A 23,958-nucleotide genomic window follows, 5' to 3' on the forward strand; every position below is an offset into this window, starting at 1 on the left:
TTTTGGAAAAAAAGAGGCCACTCGATCCATCTCATTTTACACATTTAAGGAGAACTTTGCTGCTAATTCCCAGGGAAGTGTTATTGGACCAGTCTGCTGTTACGATTGTTGGGGGGGGGGGGGGGGGGGAGAAGGTCTGCTGTAAGAGTCTTGATCCAAAACCCATTGAAGTCAATGGGAGTCCACTAAAACTGTTTTTGGATCAGGCCATAAAGGTGAAATTCACTCCTGTATAGAGGACCACCACAAAGCCTATACATCTCAAGTCCCCACGTAAGCCCAACTTTGGCTGCCAGGAAGAGAGACTAGAACAAAACAATACCACCATACCTCATGGGAGGACAAGGTATACAACAGGGATCGGCAACCTTTCAGAAGTGGTGTGCCGAGTCTTCATTTATTCACTTTAATTTAAGGTTTTGCATGCCAATAATACATTTTAAAGTTTTTTAGAAGGTCTCTCTCTACAAGTCTATATATTATATATCTAAACTATTGTCGTATGTAAACAAGATTTTCAAGATGTTTACGAAGCTTCATTTAAAATTAAATTAAAATGCTGATCTTATGCTGCCAGCCTGCTCAGCCCATTACCGGTGTGGAATTTCTGTTCCCCTAGGCTGGCAGCGGGTTGAGCGCAGCCTGCGGCCAGGACCCGAGATTGGCAGTGGGCTGAGCGGCTCAACCCGCGGCCGGTCTGGGGTTCTGTCCACCGGCTCCTGCCAGCCAGGGTCCCGGCTGCCGGCCCCGCTCAGCCCACTGCCAGTCTGGAGTCCTGGCCCTGTCCACATAGAGTAGGTACCTACCTTCTCCCTGGCTCTAGCCATTCTCTTCCTCTCTCTGCACAGAGTTGAGGGTGGGAGTGGGCTGAGAACAGGGCTGGGGGTGAAGGAGCAGGCGGTTTGGGTGTGGAGCGCTTACGTGGGCAGCTCCCATTTGGTGCGAGGGGTGCAGGTGGGAATGGGAGGGGGGGTGCGCAGGAGCTCCTGTTTGGTGCTCAGGGTGGGAGTGGAGATGTGTGGGGTGCAAGAGTCAGGGCATGGGGTGTGGGTACGTGCGGGGGGTGTGCTGGAGTCAGGGCAGAGGGCTGGGGGGTGTGGGCTGGGGTCGTGGGAGTGCTCCCAGACCCCTGCCCTGAGCAGCTCACAGCAGGGGCTGGAGGGGATATGCCCTGATTCCACCCCCTTCCCCAAGGTCCCCGGAGTAGAGCACGCTCTGAGGCTCCGCTTTTACCTCTCCCCCTCCATAGCAAGGGCCCTCAGTTGATTGGCCACAGGGAGGGAGAGAAGGAGGGGCAGGAACCCAGCATGCTGGGGGAAGAGGCTGGGGGAGGGTGAAGCTTGCCTACTCTGCAAGGAGAGACCGGTGGGCGGAAAAGAGTGGGCCAGGCTGGGCAGGATTTTTTAGTGGCATGCTGCTGTCTGCCCAGGTCCGGCAGACAGCAGCATGCCATTAAAAATTGGCTCGCGTGCCGTGTTTGGCTCGCATGCCATAGGTTGCCGACCTCTAGTATAGAGAATTCCCCATTAGAAATCAGGATTACCACCTTCTGGGCTAAATTTAAGACTCCTACATAGAGGTGAACTATCCCTTAGAGAGGGCTAACAAGACCTATATTGCTTATATTATGTAATTTTAGGTTTTCCTATTACAAGGTAAAGCAATCATAAGCAGCATACAATTTACTTTCTGCAGTGTTACTTCCAATTTTGCTTAAATACTGGTTGGTGGAGAGCGTAAATGTGGTCGGTGTTGTACAGCGAATGATTAAAAACTAGTGTATCACCACTGATTGTCATTCCACTTTTCTATTTTGGAAGTATTTAAAATACATATATACAGAGGCTAATTAGTTGTACATACCGTTCCCGCAGTATCTAGGATTTCAAGCATACACTGTTGTGCATCTACTTCAACTTGCTGTCAAGGAAACAAAAATCAGGTTAAAATTTTTCTTCTCAAAACAAGAAAGACTGTCAAATAGGCAACTTGTTTCCCTTTACAATTAATCTAATAATACACAAGACAAAGTAAGGGAAAATAAGATCCTAGCTTTTAATAAGTTTGTGTATGTACTCTGAAAGCAGGAGATACAGGTAAATTTTTTTCCCCCAGAAGCCCAAGTGATTTAGGAGCCTAAATATCTTGAAAGCAGTACTTAGGGACTTTTGAAAATGATACCCATATACTAAAGATTATAAATCTTTACAGTCTGCTATAAGCAGAGAACACAGCTAGTTTGTGCTTGGTCCAATGGGCATTCTCAGCAAGCACGTACACTTAATATTTGTGAGGAAAAGCACATATCAAAAGCTAGAAAGTTAAAGTGGCATGTTGATGATCATTAAAAGGGCAATTTGGATCAATGGAGAGGTGGCAGTAGATTACAACACGGAATTATCACTTATCAGTTTGCTTTAAGTGTGCAATAATATGACAGCATCTCTCTCCTTCAAGGTATATGGGGCCATCTCATCTGTCACTCCACCCATGAAGGAGGATTGGCAGAGTTGTTTGCAAATTGATAAGTTTAAGGGAGCTTGCTACTTAGTCTGTATTCTCAAAAAGAAAAGGAGTACTTGTGGCTCCTTAGAGACGAACAAATTTATTTGAGCATAAGCTTTTCACGAAAGCTTATGCTCAAATAAATTTGTTCGTCTCTAAGGAGCCACAAGTACTCCTTTTCTTTTTGAGAATACAGATTAACATGGCTACTACTCTGAAACCTGTCATTAAAGTTTTGGTTCAGAAAGGAAGCCTATTTACAATTAAGAAGGAAAGATTGTTTTTTCACATTTCGTCCATTTTCTTCTCCCTCTGAAGAGAATAAGGCCTTTTCAGTAGCCACTACTGTACTATGAAGGGATGCTGTTAAGTGGTGTACTCAACAATTTCCTTTATAAGACATCTTGGCTTGAAATCTCAAGTCAACAGTACGTTAAAATAATTTAGATATTGTAGTCATTGAATTCTGAAGTTTTAAAAAGCAGTTTAATACTTGAAGTTCAGACTAATCTGTTTTATGTAAAGCTTTTATTTACTATTACTTAAGATTTAATAAGGTGTGCACATAACTACAACAATTGCCAAAACAATGCTTTCAAAAGCACAGAAACCACAAAACAAGTTAGAATGTCATTGCTATTGCCCTTGCTTGAAGGAAGTGTATTGATATTGTTCAGACTAAGAACTTCCAGAATCAGATCAATTCAGAGAAGAAATCCATGGGATTCTTAGTCATTCCAGGACCACATGTAGTCAGACAGATGTTAATTTTTGTTATGAAGCCTAGTTGAAAGCCCTCATTAACAGAAGCAGAGATTAATGTGAGACCATTTGACCTTTTCATACTTCATAAGAATAACTAGTGGCTTTAGTTTCTTTTGAAAGCTGATCTTTCAAATATATGCAAATGTTAAGTCTAAGGTGAGATCTACTGAATAATCTAAATACATGCAGTAAGGAACATTTCACCACCTTTATAATGCTTGCTAGCATTTTTGGTGTAATTTACTGCAGGTGCTTTGAAGTGGTGAGGGTCCAACAGTTACTGGACAGGACCTGAAATTCTTGCCCCTTACTTCCAAGGCTGAGATTAAAAAGAGTACCAACAAATTGTTTAAAAGATTCTTTTAGATTTTCTGTATACGTAGAGCTAGACCAAATTTCACATGAGTAAAATTTTCCACTACAGTGACTCTACCTGGTCATCAGGAAAGTAGTAAGTCTGGGATATTCTTCGCGCTCAGTGATTCCCCTTCTATCACCGAGCTAGCACAAAGCCACCAGCTAGCTGCTTCAGTGCCTTGACAATAGGGAGTTGAGGTAGACAACAACAGGGAACAGGTCAGAGGTGAGCCTACCCCCCCAGCTGAAGACAGGACAAGGGATACTCTTGTCACTGCAGTTTGTCTGGATCAGTCTTACCACAACTGGATAAGCTCTCTCTCTATACACCCCCCCCCCATCAAAGGGCATCAAGGTAAGGCTATTTTAATATTTCACTCTAAGTAAAAATAATGAATGGTCTCAAGCAGTTCATTATGGTATAGAGTTTGAGAACCACTGTTTTAGGAGTTCACTAATGCAACCTTGCACTAATTACAAACTCTAGCCGGACTTCCCCAACTTCAACACTAGGCACCAACCCACCTTTGTAGACAGCTTTCAGTAGGAGTCAGATCCTATTCTATTCAATGCCTCCCATGTAGAAATTAAAACATACATTTTCCTTAATTAAAATAAAGGGGTTTTAGCAGTCATGGAAAGGCTTTGAAAATATAGGGAAAAATTTAACAAGGCCTTGAAAATATTAGGTTCAAAAGATAGAACAAATGTGGCATCTAGAGCAAGACAAGCTTTGGGGAGAAGGCTAAGCTTAGAATGTGGTTAATGAGAAAAGATTTCTGTGAAAAGGGGCCTCTAAATTATAGATGAAGTTACAAACTGGTTCTAACAGACAAATAAGGATGTTGTTTTGTGATATACGATTAAAAACTGAAAGTAACCTTTAATATACCAATGTTATCTTGAAGGGGGTCCAATCCTAAAATTGTATCTACTCAGGGACAGGAAAGAGGTCAACCCCAAACTGGTTCTTAGCTAAAGTTAGCAACTGGCAATGACATTACTTATTAGGAGGATATAAACAAGGTGAGCTTTTAAGGGTTCATTGTTAGTAACCGCCTTACCAAGTTGGAGCCAACCAACATGGGTTTGAACACCTTGGGTCTAGTCCGTTTGTAAGTATCTTGATAAAGTACTTCTGTGTTACTGTAGGGTGTAATAATTGCCTGAACTTTTATATATGTTTAGAGCATTCAGGATTGGATTTTATGAAGGAATTTAGGACTGAATGGGTGTTATCATTTATGCACAGTATCATGACATCAAACTTAACACTCCGATATTGCACATTAACTTATTTATAGACAGTAAAATATTTAAGCTTAAATTGCAATATTTGAAAGCTGTACTTGCATTATCTCTTTAGGTAGGCTCTTCAAAAGGTGGTTATGTCATCACCAGAAGCCATATTGATAATCACGTGCTCTGGTTCATTGACTCATGAATATTTCCTCTTCATATATGTCAAATGAGTTAGTGATGTTAGATGGGTTTAATGCTCTTACCATTCAGATTTTATGGTCAAGTATTTGCTAATTTTTTAAAATAGTGTTCATTTTAGAGTTTCAAAAATGATCTTTGTCTTGTATGGTTAGTGTAGCATCACTGTTAATTCATTGCATTACCTTTCTGTAGGAGTCTTCTATCGTAGGATCGTATTTTTCAACAAATATTCCTTGAACAAACTGTACAGTCTGCAACACAAAGAAGTTCCCTTATACAACTTTCTTTATATATTTTGACATTATATAAAGGTCTTAAACACATATTGTTCTAAGCGTACATACAATTGCCAAGAGCACGTTCCTATATTTACTGAAGGCAGACATATGTCTCTGTGTAAAATACAGATGTGTAGAATACGTATAAGACAACAGGCAGACATTTCTTCCAGACTGTAAACAAAATGCATTAGAGGTACATCCATGTTCTAACACTTACATGTATTTATCCACCCAAGTTAGGGTGGATAAGTCATTTTTAAAATAGGACTGTTTAGAGCAAATGAGTTCATAATCTATGTCTGAAAGACTAACATTACTATGAAATAGTTATTTACATATCCTGGGGAAAAAGTCAACTTAATACAGTTAGATAGAAACACATGTTGTATAGTTATACAGTTTTCGACACAAATTCAAGAGCTGTTTTGTATGGTCTACAACCTATTTTATTCGTACTATAAATTCAAAATGTGTATCCTGGACTACTAAATGGCTGTCAATATTTTCTAGAACAAGGGTGGCCAACCTGAGCCTGAGAAGGAGCCGGAATTTACCAATGTACATTGCCAAAGAGCCACAGTAATACATCAGTAGCGCCCCCCCCCACCCCATCAGCTCCCCCCTCCATCCCCACACCTCCCGATCAGCTGTTTTGTGGCATGCAGGAGGCATGGGGGGAAGCAAGGGCACAGCAGGCTCAAGGGAGGGGGCGAGAAGGGGTGGAGTGGGTGCAGGGCCTGTGGCAGAGCCAGGGGTTGAGCAGTGAGCACCCCCCAGCACTTTGGAAATTTGGCGCCTGTAGTGGCAGCCCTGGAGTCAGTGCCTATACAAGGAGCCGCATATTAACTTCTGAAGAGCTGCATGTGGCTCCAGAGCCACAGGTTGGCTACTTTGGTATGGGACTTGTGGATCTTTGACTAAAAAGTCCAGCGGCTAAGAGCATAGGGGCTACCACTCAACGTCAAAACTGCAATAGCAATGCAAGATGATTCCATTACCCATTACCATAAACTCTGGATTCCTTCTATGTTCATGTCAGCTTAAGACAGGTTTGGTGCAAAATTTTCCTTTTAGTGTCTTTTTGCAGGGAAAAAGGTTTTATTTCAGCCAGTAGTCCATGGATGTAAGCTAAAGCACAAAAAAAAAGTTGAAATCCTGGAGCCCAGAACATTCATAGTTCCCATGCATGTTGGGAGAGTTATGGCCCACGGTTCCTAAATTTTTCCATAGCACAAGCCATATTTTAATTAAGGCATGGTCTCATGGACTACCTCCCCTCAAATTCATTGTCATAGCACCCATGGCAATTGCACAAATTGCTTACACAGAAGATCTCAAAGTACATAACACGTTCATAAGATCCCTTCAGATGCCATTTAACACCTGGAAAGGAGACATCAGCATGGTGCAAAAACCCAGTTCCCCACAGACCACCATGAAAGTGCTAGGAGACTTCTGGTTTAGAATATTATGGGTTGCTGTAAGGCAGCTGAACAACTCCTCTGTAGAGACAAATATACTTGAGAAAAAAATTAGTTTCTTTCTAGTGTTTTTGCACATTTATTAGCACGTAAGGACCCAAATGGGATTAAGGCTCCCATTGTAATAGATATTAATCAAACAAAATACTCTGACAAGGATTTTGACAATATGAAACATGTTGCATTTATCACAAGTAAATGTCAAAGGAAGGGTGTGATGGACAGGAGCGAGAGGGAATAGTTTCAGTTGGGAGATCTGCGAACCACTGGCATAAGGGACTAACTGAAGGCAAGCTTGCTGATAACTGTCGTTTTTGGTTTTATCACAGCTGGTGTTTGGGGCCCCATGAAAACCACAATCACAGACCTCCCATTTAGTGGCCCCAGAAATGCTCAGATTTTATTCCCTTCTTTGCAAATACAGGGCAATATTTTTAATGCAATATTTCAGGTTTCTTACATGTTTCTTTTGATTCTGAATGGTGGTATGATAATGGCGGACCACATTTTGTCTGGAAAGGACCCGAGACTGGTGAAAACAGTTCACAATTCTACCCCAAAATCTACATACAGATCTATCTACTTCTTGTTCTCATGTGTATTGGGAAGGGAGGGGGGAAGGAAGAGGACTCATGTTTTAGGGCACCAACAAATGACTACTCCATAGAGAATATTTGGAAAGTCAATATTTGTAGCTATTGACAGTCAGAAAGGTCACATGTCAAAGAATGGTAGAAATTTTGCATTTTGGATAATGTGGCTGCTGCAGTTGTTGCTTTATGATTAATGCTATATTTATTTATGTCACAGAGATTATGGAAGTCACGGAATCTGTGACTTCCAGAGACCCATGACGTTCTCTGCTTCAACCCCAGAGGCTGCAGGACTCTGGAGCTAGCAGCCAGCAGGGCTCTGTCGGGGTTCCAATGACAGGTGACAGCAGGCCCTCTGCAAGGTTCCAGTGACATGTGACAGACTCCTGAGGGGGCCCTCCTCACGGTTCCAGCAACAGGCAACAGCCTCAACGCCTCAGGTGAGCAGCTGAGGGTGTCCCCCCTGCAGCTTCCAGCTGCTGCAGGCAGAGGGGGAACCCCCCAGCCAAAACCATGGTTATGATTTATAAATTCAAGACTCTATATTTGCTAGTATTAAAACCCACCTACCATTTAACAATCCACTCTCCTAGCACATTTAGATTTATTTCTGAAGAGGCAGTCACTCAAGGTATGCTTCCAGTATTATCAGTAGCAAGTTTAACAACTTCAGTAACAGGCCTACTTTAACTTAAATATACCGAAAAGCAACACCCTAAGTGTTCCTCTTTAGGAAGTTCTCACCATCAAGATCTATAATTTAATTTTATTATATATACAACCATTTAACCAATTTGCTATTCAGTTTATATACTCCAGTTCTAGGACTCACTTACGTAGTGTCAAAACCTTCATCCTTGAACTCTTGTTCTTGTTTAAATACCCTTCCAAACTACCTCTTTGAACAGCAGGGTTTCTTTGCACGCGGATATCCAGGTTAAGCCTATCCATAATGAATAGACTTCTGCTCCAAAAAGTGCCTTAGTTCCCCATCAAAAAACTTTAGTCTATACTAGGAACTTATCATAGGTAACACTAGGCCAAAAATATAAATAAATAGGGGGGAGGGGGGACACACACAACATGTGAAGAGTAGGAAGCTTTCCTGGGTGAGTACCATCAAATTCTGAAGAATCCAGACCTTCAACACATTTAAGGACAGCACTCCAGTAGGAACCCCAAAACCTTCTGCTTTCCCAGAAGCTAGGGTGGGCAGAAGAGAGGCAAGAGTTCCTCATTTTGGCTCCTTGACAGCCAAAGTAATAACCTCTTTCATATTAGTCTATAGATGGTAGGTCTGTCCTCTGGCTAGAAGATGTCTGGTACATTTTCCAAGATCTGGGCATGCATGCATAAGCAGGCATGAAAGGACAGAGAACAGAAACAATAAAGTATACTGAGCTTTATGGAACATCAAGGGACAGCCCTCAGAAAGATGCAGCATGATACATCATAGATAAAGAAATGGGAGCACAGCAAAGAAATAAGGTATAATCAATGCAAGGGATGCACTAAGTAGGAGTTTCAGGGTAACCACACCTTTTTTGCCTCTTCCCCTCCCTCCTTCCCCCCCAGGTCCACTCCAGGAGCACTCAGTTAGATCTCCAGCCATTACTTTGTCCCAGGGCAAGGACCTTACCTGCTTGGAGCTCTGTCCCCAAGGGGTATGAACAGTGTATTGCCAGCAATTACAAGTTACCACACAGCTCTAAGCAAGCACATTTATTCTTAAGGTAAAAACATTACAGAAAACATAATAAAAAACAAACATTTTAAATCACACATTAAACATACTAGTAGTCACCCACCCGTGTTATGGGGCCCTAGAAGCCAAAGTCTTGCTAACCCTTTTGCAAGGGTTCCCTCCCGGACAGAAGGCCCTGTTTGCTGAATCAAAAAGAAGTTCCTGAGTCAGTTTAAACACAGCCTTTACATGCCAAAAGCTCTTTCTGTTGGTCTCTGGAAAACCCAGTTTAAACCAGTATATGTAAGCTTCCCCGAGGGGGCAATAGCTCTCTGGAGGAGTTTAAGATGAGTCACTCAGGTTGTTATCACCTTCCACTGTTCTTAGTTCCTAATAATGCTGTAGCAATCCTCCCCCACATAGAGTTATATACAATCCTGGCCTACCTTGATATATAAACAGATTCATAAACTTAGCACAATATGTTGCCTTAAAGTTACTGCATGCAGTTGTGATATCTGTCACAGAGCTGCAAATACTGTAGAGTGAATATATTTTTCAAAAAGTTTCACCAGTGTTCAATGAATGTGTGACATATCCAATGTTTTCTCCAACCTGCTCTGTAGCCAATTTCTTCCTCCAACTTCCCCCAAGAACTAATTCTACGTCTGATTTCCTGCATAATCTTGTCTCCATTACATTGTCTGCTCATTTTCTTTTACTCTATGCTCTTCCCAATCTCATCTCACTGCTTTGCTTTCTAGGTTTGAGACCCACGTAACCCAGGGGATGCCAGACCTAAATTCTGTGGTGCTCTGGTGCAGCAGACTGAAGATTTTGCAACAGTTTTACTTTAAATTGAAAAGTCAAAGTACCAATCGTATTACTCATTTTCATATCAAGTTTATTAACTTTGGCTGACACTGGACAGGATGCTGCATGCACAACTGATTTCCCTGGAGGGGAAATTCAACTTTCAATAATTTGGGAAATAAGACTATAAGCACTTCAGGATGGATTTTTTTAAAAAAACAGTGTTGAACACCTGTATCAAAGTATGCAACAACGTCAGAACATTCAGATATTAGGTGTTGATGGAGTTTAGACTTGCTAGCAAGATGAAGCCACCGTTAGTAATTACCCAGAACTTGAACATAAATGTGCATGTCTCCCTACCAAGAAGGGGCTGACATTTAAAACAGTCTGATTGACAGGAATCTGGAGACCTCGGTTCTACTTTGGCTTTTACTAGCCTTCCCCTCTGTAACTCAGTTTCCCATCTGTAAAATGGGGATAATGACATTTACTCATCTCTGCAGAGTGCTCCGATATTCGGGTGAAAAGCGCTTTGTAAGATCTAAATATTTTTCTGCAAGCGATTGTGAGTGGCAGAGTTTGACAGAACAAAACTTGCTAGCAAGTAATCGCTGCCCCAAAGAGCAATCTACTGGTGGCCTGCAACTCCAGAAAGCAGATCCATCAGTGTCCCATCCTTGGTCCTACAGGTTTTTTTCCTCCCTCCAGCTGTGATAAAATAGAATCCCTTATATGTGCGATTGATAGCTGAGGACTCCTAAAGTGGAGATGGAATATGTATGTGTGTGTGTGTGATCTGCACTGACAATCTTGAAGAACCACAGTTACCGTAGGGAAAGTAGCAGGTCTCTTCTTCCTGAATGCGTCAGCGTACACCCCACTGTAGATGCGTAACAAGCAGTATCCTGCTCATGATGGTAGCAGTGAGGAGTACCTGCTCTGTTAGTTAAAAGGTGATTTCAGAACTGCTCTCCTGAACTTAGCAGCCAGGTCCAAAGCCAAGTCCAAAGCTTAATGCTTGACAGTCAGTGAGTTATTCCAGGTCAAGGAGAGAGCTTTGCAGATTTCTATCAGCACATTTTTGAAGCAGGAGAAGGATGCCACTTGAGCTTTGGTGAAGTGAGTCTTAATGTTCGGTGGGAGAGGTGTAGTAGCCAGATAGGAATGAGACATGTTATCTATTTCAATATTCTCTGTGAAGAGATGGCCTGAACACATGGCTATAGCCAGAAACAGATGGGGACAGTCTGAACGGTTTAGTCTCGTCAACATAATAGCACAAAGTCCTGGAGACACTGAATGGGTGCACAGTTTTTTCCCCCGATGCAGTGTGAGATAGAGAAATGAGGACTTAGTGCTACCTTATGCCGGTCCTCTGGAATATCATAAGGGGAGTTTTAGCCATAAGTGCTTCAAGCTTGCTCACTTTTCTGGCTAAAGTGATAGCCACTAGAACACCTTCAAAAGAACATTCCAAAAGAGATTCAGAGGGAGGCTCCATGAGTCTAAGGAGGATTTTGTTGAGGTTCCTGGTGGGAAGAGGGTCTCTGGTGAGTAAGCATGCAATAGGTCGAGAAACTTAGATACCATCAGGCAAGAAAAGAGAGCATGACTATACAGGAGGATGGGAAGCTGAAGTTGCTGACCGTAGCAAAACTTAATGAAAGACTGTTTTACGTGCAATAGATAGCACAGAATCTGTTTTCAAAGGTTGGTCTGGACCCAGTCTATTTTGGGCTGCCCATATCAAGAACCTCTTTAATTTTAGGATATGTAGGCAGCGGTCATGGTGTGTGGTATTCAGCTAACCTCACTGACAGGTGCACTGACTTCAAGTCTGGATGCAGTATCTGGCCACAGTGCTGTGAGATTAGATCCGGGCAGTCTGTGACTGAGACAGGTTGATGAACAGATATTTGTAGAAGATCTGTCAACCAAAACGCTCTCTACCAGTAGGGAAGCATAAGCATGGTTGTGGTTGTATCATTTGATTTTGACTTTACCCTGGAAATTGATGGAAAAGCATATAGAAGACCTTGGGACCACTACAAAAGAAAGGTGTCAAGTAATGACCCCAACCTCACACCTCCTCTGAACAAGAGTTCTGACACCTAGCACTGAACAAGTATACCACCAGGATCTGCCAACACAGGAATATTGGCATGTCAAGGTTCCTTCCCCACTCTGAACTCTAGGGTACAGATGTGGGGACCTGCATGAAAGACCCCCTAATTTTATTCTTACTAGCTTAGGTTAAACGCTGCCACCACCAAAGTGTTACACAAAGAACATGGGAAGTGCCCACTTGGAAACGTCTCCCCTGCAAAATATCCCCCCTCAAGCACTACACCCCCTTTCCTGGGGAAGGCTTGATTAAAAATCCTCACCAATTTGCATAGGTGAACACAGACCCAAACCCTTGGATCTTAAGAACAATAAAAAAGCAATCAGGTTCTTAAAAGAATTTTAATTAAAGAAAAAGTAAAAGAATCACCTCTGTAAAATCAGGATGGTAAATACCTTACAGGGTAATCGGATTCAAAATAGAGAATCCCTCTAGGCAAAACCTTAAGTTACAAAAAGACACAAACAGAAATACACATCCCATTCAGCACAACTTATTTTATATCAGCCATTTAAACAAAACAGAATCTAACGCATATCTAACTAGATTGCTTACTAACTCTTTACAGGAGTTCTGACCTACATTCCTGCTCTGGTCCCAGCAGAAGCATCATACAGTCAGAAAGAACCTTTGTTCCCCCTCCCTCCAGCTTTGAAAGTATCTTGTCTCCTCATTGGTCATTTTGGTCAGGTGCCAGTGAGGTTATCTTAGCTTCTTAACCCTTTACGGTGAAAGGTTTTTTTCCTCTGGCCAGGAGGGATTTAAAGGTGTTTAACCTTCCCTTTATGTTTATGACATGGCGCTATGACTGATCTCTACAGTGACCACTTGAGTGGTACTAGATTGTCTGTTCAGGAAGTCTGCCAGGTTGTTGCTGACTCCCGGGAGGTGAAAAGCCGCCCAGTTATTCTGTTCTGGTGGCATCATGCTCCGAGTTAGATAGCTTCCAGACATAAGAGAAATGAGTGCATGCTTCCTTGCACGTTGCCAGTCAGAATCTGCATGGTGGATTTTTGAAAAATAGGCAGGAAAGCTATGTAGATTAGCCTGATGGCTTAGAGCTGCAAGACACTGATGTGGAAGAGTCTCAGGTCTTATGGGGACCAGTTCCCTTGCATATGCAGGTTGTCCAGGTGGGCTCCCTGTCCCATTTTTGGGTTCCTTCCACCATGTCAGTCCTATTTAGCATTTTGCTAGGAAATAGACTTATCCGAGTTAGAGCTGGAATGGCCATAAGTCAGTGGTCTCCAACCTTTTTACGCCCAAGATCACTTTAAATTTAAGGGCAACCCAGAATTTACCCTGCCCCTTCCCCAAGGCTCCGCTCTCTCCACCCCTCCCCCTTCCATTGCCTGCTCTCCCCCACCCTCACTCACACACACCAGGCTGGGGCAGAGGGTTGGGGTTCGGGGGTGGGCTCTGGCTGGGGCCAAGGGATTTGCAGTGTGGGAGGGGGCTCTGGGCTGAGCCTGGGACAGGGGGTTGGGGTGCAGGAGAAGGTGAGGGGTGCAAGCTCTAGGAGCGAGTTTGGGTGCAGGAGGGGGCTCCGGGCTGGGGCAGAGTGATGGGGTATAGAAGAGAGTTTGGGGCGCTGGGAGGATCAGGGTGGTGCTTGGGGTGCAGGATAGAGTACTGGCTCTGGGAAGGGGTCAGAGTGGGGCTTGGGGTGCAGGCTCTGGGAGGGGGCTCAGGAATGGGGTGCAGTCTCCCGCCGGGCAGCACTTACCTCCGGCAGCTCCTGGTTAGCAGCACGCACAATAAGGCTAAGGCAGGCTCCCTGCCTACCCTGGCCCTACACTGCTCCCAGAAGGGGCCAATACACCCCTCTTGCCCCAGGAGGGGGATGACAATTGGCTCCACGCACTGCCCCTCTCTGTAAGCACCGCCCCCCACAGCTCTTTTGGCCAATGGGAGGTGCGGGAATGGTGTTTGCAGGCAGGAACAGAGTGCGGAGGCAGACCCCTGCCCCTTCTCCCTGCCCCCAGGGCTGCACTGGCCGCTTCTGGGAGCAGTGTGGGGTCAGGGGAGGCAGCAAGTCTGCCTTAGTGGCAGCCATGCTGCACTGCAGGAGATCGCGATGACTGGCTGGTGACCACTGCCATAGGTGAAGTCTAGCAAGCAACATTACGTGTGAGCATGCTGACATATGGCTTAGCAGCCCCAAACACAGGTACCATCATTGTTGGGTTTACTTTTATCTAGAATAATAGCTAATGCATTCACAAGACCGTCTTTGGCAAGGTACACTCACTGACCTGGAATCGATCAGTGTCCACACTCTTATCTAAGAGGCTAACGGCTTATTTTTCTTAGTTCACGAAAAAACCCAGTTGAAAGAACAGGCTAGGTTTGCTACTATCTCCTGCTGAGAACTGTCCTTGAGCCAATTTGATGTGGAAGGAGACAGAATGATAGGGACAAGTGTTTCCATTCTGAATCTGAGATGGTGTAAGTATTTGTGAGTCTCTCAGATCTAGGAGAGGATAGAGAATCCCCTTCTTCACTGAGACAAGGAAATATTTGAGTAGAAGCCTCTTCCTCTGTACTTCATAGGTACCTCTCCCAGCTCCCAGACAAAGCAATGACACCACTTCTAATTGTAACAGGCTCTTGTGAGATGGGTCCCTGAAAAGGGAAGGGGATAGGTACATGATTAAGGAGTGGAAATGTATAGCGTAGCCCTGGGAGATGTTCAATGCCCATTTGTCAGCTATGATGGCCACCCAGGCCTAGTGGAAATGGAATGTCTCCAGAAGGGATATGGATCCCTCCAGGACAAATCTCAGGCCCTTACTGGGCTCAGTCACAATACCAGGAAAGAGGTCACCATGGCATCTCTTTTCTACCAGGCCACTCCAGTTCTGATTGAGGACACAGAGGCTCTGTCCTTGGAGTAATGTTGGATCTCTTCTTTTTGTAATTTTCCTTAGTGCCTGGAGCAATGTTTGAATATCTGGCTTTGATTCAGTGACACCTCTATAGTGAGAAGTGCTGGCTTTGCTGCCTGGGCAGCTGGTGACTTTGAGGGGGTTGGCTAGTCATTAGTGCCAGCTCTGATGGCATCCTTTTCACCTTCTTTCTACTGCCCAATTCCAATGTATAACCTGTGCTTGACTTGAGGGAGCACTGGCTGATATTGGCTTATCTGGTGTCGCTCTGGGAGCGACCATAACCTCTAGGTCTCAAGTGACCCATAAGGACTGCCCTAGCAGATATAGCTTGAGCTGCACATCCCTGGATTTGCAGGTGCTGGAGAAAGAACACTTGCACGCAGAGGCCTCTCTGGGATGTGGCTCTACCAGAAGCAAAAGAGGCACTGGCTATGTCCATCCTTGACAGGGATCAGTCAGTCAGTCACAGGACAGGCAGGGTATGAAACCTGAAAGTCTGGACTTTGCCATAAGGCATGGTGGTTAGTATTAAGCACCCATCCTGCTGTACACAGCAGAAGGTGGTTTACAGCTTTTCAGAGCATCTAATTTGATGGGAGCATGAAAATGAAAATTTCTTCACAAAGTTGGTTTAAAAATGGTTTCAAAGTTTCTACAGAGTAGCAGGTTGGACATTTGCTAAATTGTTTTGTTGCCATGAGCAGCAAGACTGAACTGAGGCAGGATTCCAGTTGACTGTCCTTTATGAATATAAGGAGACAAGTAGCCCCAGACACTGCTATTCAAAGGTCTCTGATCTTCGATACATGTGCACCTACAATGGGATACACACACAGAACTATAGTTTAAAATACAAACAAGCTCCTGAACAGATTTAATATCAAGTTGCTCAAAATTGTACCTTTTTGAATTTTTACATCAATCATCAAAGCAAAAGCAGGCAAGTTATAAGCCACCTCAAATACAGGGTTCATAATGAAGACACTGATTTAATGCCTATTGCAGTTAAGATTATTAGAACATTTTAGGCAAATTAAGTGCAAATATAGATTCACCAACAAAAAGTCAATCACTTCATTTATCGACAGGCATAAATCCAAGAGATATTCCAAATCTGCACTAATGGTAAAAACAAATCTGATTTTACGAAACTGTACATCACCCTAGACTTACATATGCTGCACTGTCCCACTCAGACAACATTATTTAACACTAATTTAGCCCAAACTGAGAGCAAACCAGGACAATTTCTATACTCAGATGCATAAAAAATAAGTCCCTGCAAATGGCCTCATTCTCCGACTATGGCTAAAACGGTATGACTGCACACCAATACTAAATATAGAAATATGGTTGGCCAGAATAAATTAGGAAGTGGAGAGACTTACTACTTTTATCAGATTAACAACCAAGCAAAAGTGGGCAAAATTGAATGAACTGAAAAAGTGAGATTAAATTTTACAAAACCAGTATGTATACGTACTGTAACCCAAGTATGCTGTTTCAACTTCGCTGTACTAGGTTTTGTATTTGTTGCCCTTAGAACTGTTGACCATACAGATTAAGTATTATGTTTCTCCAATTAGTAATTCAAATGAAATTGCAGCAACAAAAATACTGTCTAAATCAGTGGTGTTATGCATTCTGTGGCAAGGGCCAAATTACTTCTTCATTTAAGAGTCCAGGAATAGAGTGGACTGGCAAAAGGCAATATTTGTGGTCTTGCCCAACTTCAGAACATGCCTTCTTAGCCAGGTTAAGTATCACATTTACTTAAACATTTGAAACCTTCCTTCCTCTGTCCATTAACTCACTCTCTGTGTAACCCTCCTGCTCCTCCCTACCCCCAAGCACTTTGGGAATCCCATCACTACTTCAACACTTCCTCTTCCATCTGAAGAAATCCTTTCCCCTTCTCCCCATCCCATCTTTGGGGAAATATACTCCATTTCTCTACCGCTGCAGAATTCCCTTCCTTCCTCAACTCTGGACATTTGGAGAAAGTAAGTAATGAACAGAAGCATCCTCTTTCCTCAGCCTGGTCTCACGAGGCTCAATGGTGGCAGCAGCAGCAAGAGCCAAGAGAAAGCAGAAGCCCAACCCTGCAGGCTCAGCTACGGTGGTAGTGAGGTGGAGGGAGGGTAGGGAGAGGCTCAAAAATAGACCACTCCAAGACTCTGTTGCGGCACTGGGTGGAATGGCTTTGGTACCAGTGCCCAATCAGGCATGAACTCCTCAGTAAGTTTTCCAGAGCAGTATATTTCCTCACTATACTGGTGAATGTAACCAAGACAATATCAGGGTGGGGGAGAACAAAACAAAAACAAAACAAAAACACCGCACCACCATTGTCTCAGTAGCTAGCACAGTCATCCAATGAACTGGGAACTGACCTGACCAGAAGCTGTTCCACTTCCACCCCTGTAACTGACCAAATATGAGTGACCTTTGATAAGTTATTTCACCTTGATAGCCTCAGTTTCTCACCTGTGCAGTAGAGATGTACTTTCCTTCCTTTGCAAAACATTGAAAGCTATGGCTAAAAAGCACTATGACTGCGAAGTATCAGCAAAACCAGACATAGATAAAGTAAAACTTAGATCTTAGACATATTTCAGGCTTAATCTTCAAGTTGATGAGATCAGAAAGAATGTGTTCCTAAGGGTCTGATTTCCAGCAGTTTGGCAAGTGTACATTCATGCACGCAAATGGGCACCAGATACTGGATGTGCATGCACAAAGCCCAAGCTTGCCTATATACATGGGGAGGTGAGTGTCTATATCTAGCCGTGCACATGCTAGTCATTAGTTTCCATGCACATATGGAAGTGTGCATGAAAGTACACCTACCTACTAACTAAAAATAAGGTCTCAAGTCAGTAGAAAAAGAAAAGTCTAAACTGCTTCAAAAGAGATTAGTTACAGTAGTTAAAGGAATACCACTTACCAGAGCAGACTTTCCAACACCTCCTGATCCAAGAACAACTAGTTTGTATTCACGCATGGTGAAAGTGTTAAGTCACCCCCTTGATACCTAAAATACACAATAAAAAAAAATTAGATCCCAAACTTCTGCTAAAGGACAACCACATTACAAGAATGTAAGTATATTACAGTGTTAATGTATTGTAACTATGCCTACAGCTACGTATCTATCGGATGTTCACTGTTTGAGAAAACTAATTTTAACACTAATTTAATATCGGCTGATAACTGCAGGATACCTACTACTACACGAACTAAGGCAGGCATAATCTAAGCAAGCTGCCTCTTGATTTACTATACAATATGGAAACACCAGACCCTAACTGGCAGTCATAACCTGTACTCAGGATTACTATTAATAGCAGCAATTCTACTTATCCACCAATTTAAAAAGTATGCCTCCCGAATACTTTCCTCATTGCCAGAACAGTTAAATTTATACCATTTTGAAAACTGTTCCTAGTTCAATACCAAAAGGATCACACTATGTATCTCTGCATGTGCTGCCTGCACTAAGATCCATTACAAAATATTTCAGCCTTGTGAGTACAACTAATTATATATCAATAACTAGTTTTTCCACTCTGTAAAAAGAGCTTGTGGCTTTTACTGCACTGCCTAGGGTTAGAATGTCTTTATCTTGCTCAAGGTCTCCACCATTGTGTCCACTGGTTTACTGAACAGTTAAATTCTCTCCCAAGTATTTGGAAGCAGCCAGCAATTTTCTTTACCTACACACAGGCTTTCCAATAATGGAGGCACATATACATACGGGACACTTTTCACAGACTAAGTCAGAAGGGACCATTAGATCATTTAATCTGATCCTGTACAACACAAGCCTGTTCTTTGAGAATTTCATCCAGTTACTCCTGTGAACCAAACAACTTCCCTTGGTAGTTTGTGCCAATGGTTAATCAAAAAATTGGTATCTTGCTTCTAATTTGAATTTGTCTGCCTTTAACTTCTAAATATTGGTCTTGTTATACCTTTCTGATAGATACAGCAGACCTCTAGTATCTCTCGCTCCGTGAGGGAACCTGCACACTTAATTATAGTCACCTCCTGATTTTTTTTTTTTTTTAATTTTTTTTTGAAGCACTAAACAGACTGAGCATCTTCAGTCTCTCACTGCAAGACTTTTTTCAGCCCTCAAAAAATATGTGGTTATTCTCTGCACCCTCTCCAGTTTTTCAACATCCTTATAAAAATGTTGACTCCAGAACTGGATTCAATATTCAGGATCTCTCTCACCATTACCATATGCAGAGATAATAGGAATAAGGAAGGTTACTTTTAATTACTTCCCTACTTATACATCCAAGGACCACATTAGCCTGTTTTTGCTACTGCACTGCTGGGGCCCTACCAAATTCATGGTCATAGAGTCATAGAATATCAGGATTAGAAGGGACCTCAGCAGGTCATCTAGTCCAACCCCCTGCTCAAAGCAGGACCAATCCCCAATTTTTGCCCCAGATCCCTAAATGGCCCCCTCAAGGATTGAACTCACAACCCTCGGTTTAGCAGGCCAATGCTCAAACCACTGAGCTATTCTGGTCAATTTCACGGTCAGAGGATTTTAAAAATTGTAAATTTCATTTTAGCTATTTAAATCTGAAATTTCATGGTATTGTAATTGTAGGGGGTCCTGACCCAAAAAGGAGTTGCAGGGTGTAGTGTTGCAAGGTTATTGTAGGGGGAGGGTTGTGATACAGCTACCCCTATTTCTGTGCTGCTGCCTTCAAAGTTGGGTGCCTGGCCAACAGCCATCACTCTCTGGTTGCCCAGCTCTGAAGGCAGTGCAGAAATAAGGGTGGCAGTACTGTGACACCCCTCCCACCCCCCAAACAAAAACATACTTTGCAAACCCCCCTACAACTGCTTTTTGGGTCAGGACCCCCAATTTGAGAAACACTGGTTGCGCCCATGAAATCTTTATAGTATAGGGGAAACACCAGATTTCAAGGTCCATGATGCATTTTTCATGGCTGTGAATTTGGTAGGGCCCTAATCATTGCAGTGGGAGCTCATGTTCAGTTGTAACTCCACTAATGATCCTTAAATCCTTTTCAGAGTCACTGCTCTCCAAAAATAAGTCTTCAGCTCTGCAAGAATGGCCTTCTTCATTTTTTGCTTCTAGATTTATCACCTTGCATTTGGCGATAGCAAGTGGTCTTTGATCAAATAGGCCCAGCATACCAAGTGATCCAAATCATTGTGACTACCCTGTCATCAATATTTACCACTCCACAGTCTGTATGTCACAAGATTTTAAAATCAGCAGCTATTTTATATTTACTTCCAGACTACTGATAAAAATATTGAGTGGCATTGGGTCTAGAAGAGATCCCTGGAATTCTAAATTTCTAGTTCAGAAAGCTGCCCTTAACATAGGAACTTCTGATAAAACCTATATTTAACTGTTACGTGTGAAGTATGAGGGTAATATTTTATAGCACTGAGTGCACATAGCTCCTTAAGCCCTACCCCAAAGGCCTTCTAAACTAGCCTTAATACATGTTGCCATTTTCAAAGTCCTTGAAAACCATCTAGGAATTTTGCTGTCTAGTCCTGAGGAATCTGTAGCACCTACCCACTGTAGTTTTTTTATTCTTTATCCGAAGTATTTTGCCTCCACCGTCCACTAAGTCTGGAGATTTAATTTAGTAAAAATGCTTCGGGCATACCCCCAGTTAGTTTGAATAAAGGAAATATCTTTAAGAATAGTTAGCTCTCTTCTTGCCTGGAAAAAAAAGAGATAAGCATTCCAACTAGCAGTTATAAAAGTTTAGAAAGCTGATATATTTTTATTCTCCCCTTCCTCAGTGTTCTAAAAGCTTGAGGGAGTTCTAAACAGGAATGCATATATTATCTATAGATTTCTTCCAGCAACAGTTATAGCAAGACTAAGATGTTCCACAAACAACAAAAAAACCTTCCTTTCCTACACATACACAGTCAAGATGCCCTGTGACCTGAACACAAAAAAAAAAAAAAAAAAAACACAACCCATCAATGTGTCATCTTTCAGGAAATGGATGCCTGATGGCGTGGAAGTTACATAATACTCATATCTGAAGTTCACTAATAGGCTGATCTGGTGATTGACTACTACTCGAACATCCATTGCTCTGCTTGTGTTTGGAATAGCTGTATCAATACTACCATGGTCCTTCACCTCTTTGCTGCGATACTGTCTATCCATGCTCCCCAAAACCTCATTTCATGCTATACAAAAGTCATCTACAAGGTATCATCATTGTTAGCAAGTCTATGTAGTTACATACACTGTTATTGTAGCAGTGTTCTTTCCAGGATATTAGAGAGTGTGAGTGAGATATCTTTTAGTGGACCAACTTCTGTTGGTGGAAGAGACAAGCTTTCAAACTTGGAGCTCAAAAGCTTGTCTCTTCCACCAACAGAAGTTGGTCCACTAAAAGATTACACCTCACTCACCTTGTCTCTCTCTGAGGTGTTACGACAGTGACCCCACTGATACTTGACAAGTAAGCACGTTTTAATTGAGCTCCAGATAAAATCTCCATTGTACACTTGCTCCACAGAGCATCAGCATAACAGAAGTAATATACAGACAAAAAAATACACCAGACATGGGAAACCTAAGAATTACTTTGATCTGACCAAGCACGTATACAATCAAAGCTGCAGGATTGTCATTTTAACTTTACTTGATGAAGTAATGCCCAGAATTTGTTTCTGAATGTAAAACATCAAAATATAGGAAGTACATAGAATTGGACATTGCTAGTTAGCACATTTTGTACTGTGTGTGTCAAAGTAGTTATATAGCAATGTTTCATCCAGTTTTTATTTTTACAAAATGGACTATAGTACAATTAGAATGATTAGTTAAAAACTGAAGTTGTATTGTCAATGTCCTAGCCCTGCTTTTTAAAAGCAACATTTGTAAAAATAGTGGATGTTGCAAGTTAGGAAGTGAACAATTGTTCTGGGTGAACTAATGAGTTTTAGTGTACAAGAATTTTCGCAATAACTTCGAGAAAACAGTAATGTAAGGTACAAGGAATGATATAAAAGTGAAGACAGCATGTGCTTTCTTTTTTCCCCAGGGGAGAGGAGAAAGTTTTTCTATTTTTTGGGTAAGTACTAACAGGTGTCAGCTAAAATAAGTACACTTGCAAAGGAACTGCCACACTAGAACACACCTGAGATCCATACAGTCCAAAATCCCTGTCTCTAACAGTAGACATTTCCAGATGCTTCAAAAGATGCAAGAACCCTTTAGTAAGTAGAGGTGGGATAATCTGCTTCCCATAATAAGTTGCTATGCTTCAAGTCTTAAACCAATCTCTAGCTATTAAAGTTTAATATCCCTTCCAAAAATGTTACCAACCATTATTTATAAAAACTCTAGACATTTAAATGCCTATAAACTGAAATTCAAATCCTGAAACTCAAAGGAGTCATATCAAAACGTGGAAACTAAGTCAAAATACAAAGGATGAATATAAAAATCCAACAAGCATGTACAGACAAAATTAGAAAGTCAAGGCAAAAAATTAGATCGAACTAGCTAGGGAAAAAAGGAAACTTTCTTTATTAATGTGGGAAGCAAGAGGAAGACCAAGGACAAGGTAGGCCCCATTACTCTATGACAAAGGAAAGACAGAAAACACAGCAACTGCTGAAGCGTTAAATGCCTTTGTTTCTGTTTTCACCAAAAAAAGTTAGCAGTGATTGGACAACATAGTTAAATCAGTGTAAATGGAATAGGATCAGGGGCTAAAATAGAAAAAAATATTAAGAATTACTTAGACAAGTTAGAAGTCTTCAAGTCAGCAGGGCCTGATGAAATACATCCTAGAATACTTAAGGAACTAGCTGAAAAGATCTGAGCTATTACTGATTATCTTTGGGTATGTCTTCACTACCCTCCGGATCGGCGGGCAGCGATTGATCGGGGATCAATTTATCGTGTCTAGTCTAGGAGCGCTCTCCTGTTGACTCCTGTACTCCAGCACCACGAGAGGCGCAGGCAGAGTAGACGGGGGAGCAGCAGCAGTTGACTCACTGCGGTGGGCACACCACGGTAAGTCACGGTAACGGTAAGTTGCATAACTCAGATTGAACCCCACACCCCTAGCCTACACCAGGGCTCTGAGAACACATGGAGGATGGGAAAAAATCCCAAATGACCAGAAGAGGGCAAATATAGTACCTGTTTATAAAAATGGGAATAAGGGCAACCAAGGGAATTATAGACCAGTCATCTTAACTCTGGTACCTAAGTGAGCAAATAAGCAATTTGTAAGCACCCACAAGAAAATAAGGTTATAAGAGCATGGATTTGTCAAGTACAAATCATGACAAACCAACTTAATTATCCTTATGAAACAATGAATTCACACTGCTGTGGTGCTTTTGGGAAATGCTGATCACTAATTTGACTCCTGAATCACCAAGTATCACTAGCCTAGATGAACCTTCTATAAAGGTGTGCGCACAAATGGTTGGAAAAGCATACTCAGGATCACAATCAAGCTGGAATGGCATACTGGAGTGGAGTCCCACAATGACCTGACCTGGGTTTGGTTCTATTCAATAGCTTCATAAAGGATTTGGATAATGACAGAGTACACTTATAAAATTTACCAACAATACTAAACAGAAAGGTTGCAAGCACTTTGGAGGACAGGATTAGAATTCAAAATGATCTGGACAAACCGGAGAAAAGGTCCAAAATATGAAATTCAATAACAACAAATTATAGCATTATCTTTAGGAAGGAATAATCAATTGCACAAATAGAAAATGGGAAATGACTGTCTAGGAAGGAGTTCTGCAGAAAAGGATCTGGGGATTATAATGGAACACAAACAATCTGAGTCAACCATGTAATACTGTTGAGAGAGGAAAAAAAGCAGACAGACATTCTGGGATATATTAGCAGGATTGTTGTAAGCAAGACGTAAAAAGTAATTCTTCCATGCTACTCAGCACTGATAAGCACTCAACTGGAGTACTGTGTCCAGTTCTGGGCACCACAT

The 23,958-nt window shown here is 42.2% G+C and overlaps 1 protein-coding gene across 2 annotated transcripts in view; it reads right to left on the reverse strand.

Moving 5' to 3' along the window:
- RAP1B (RAP1B, member of RAS oncogene family) overlaps positions 1–23,958 on the reverse strand; it is a 76,085-nt gene that overhangs the window by 19,441 nt on the left and 32,686 nt on the right. For both annotated transcript variants that reach the window (XM_073327835.1, XM_073327836.1), the window contains exons 2-4: positions 17,889–17,975; positions 5,253–5,321; positions 1,864–1,920 (exon numbers count right to left, since the gene is read on the reverse strand). In XM_073327835.1, coding sequence (XP_073183936.1) covers positions 1,864–1,920; positions 5,253–5,321; positions 17,889–17,945 — 183 coding nt within the window. In that variant the 5' untranslated portion in view covers positions 17,946–17,975. The remainder of the gene's footprint in view (positions 1–1,863; positions 1,921–5,252; positions 5,322–17,888; positions 17,976–23,958) is intronic.

The sequence above is a fragment of the Lepidochelys kempii genome, chromosome 1, assembly GCF_965140265.1.
Source record: "Lepidochelys kempii isolate rLepKem1 chromosome 1, rLepKem1.hap2, whole genome shotgun sequence".
NCBI classification, from domain to species: Eukaryota; Metazoa; Chordata; order Testudines; family Cheloniidae; genus Lepidochelys; species Lepidochelys kempii.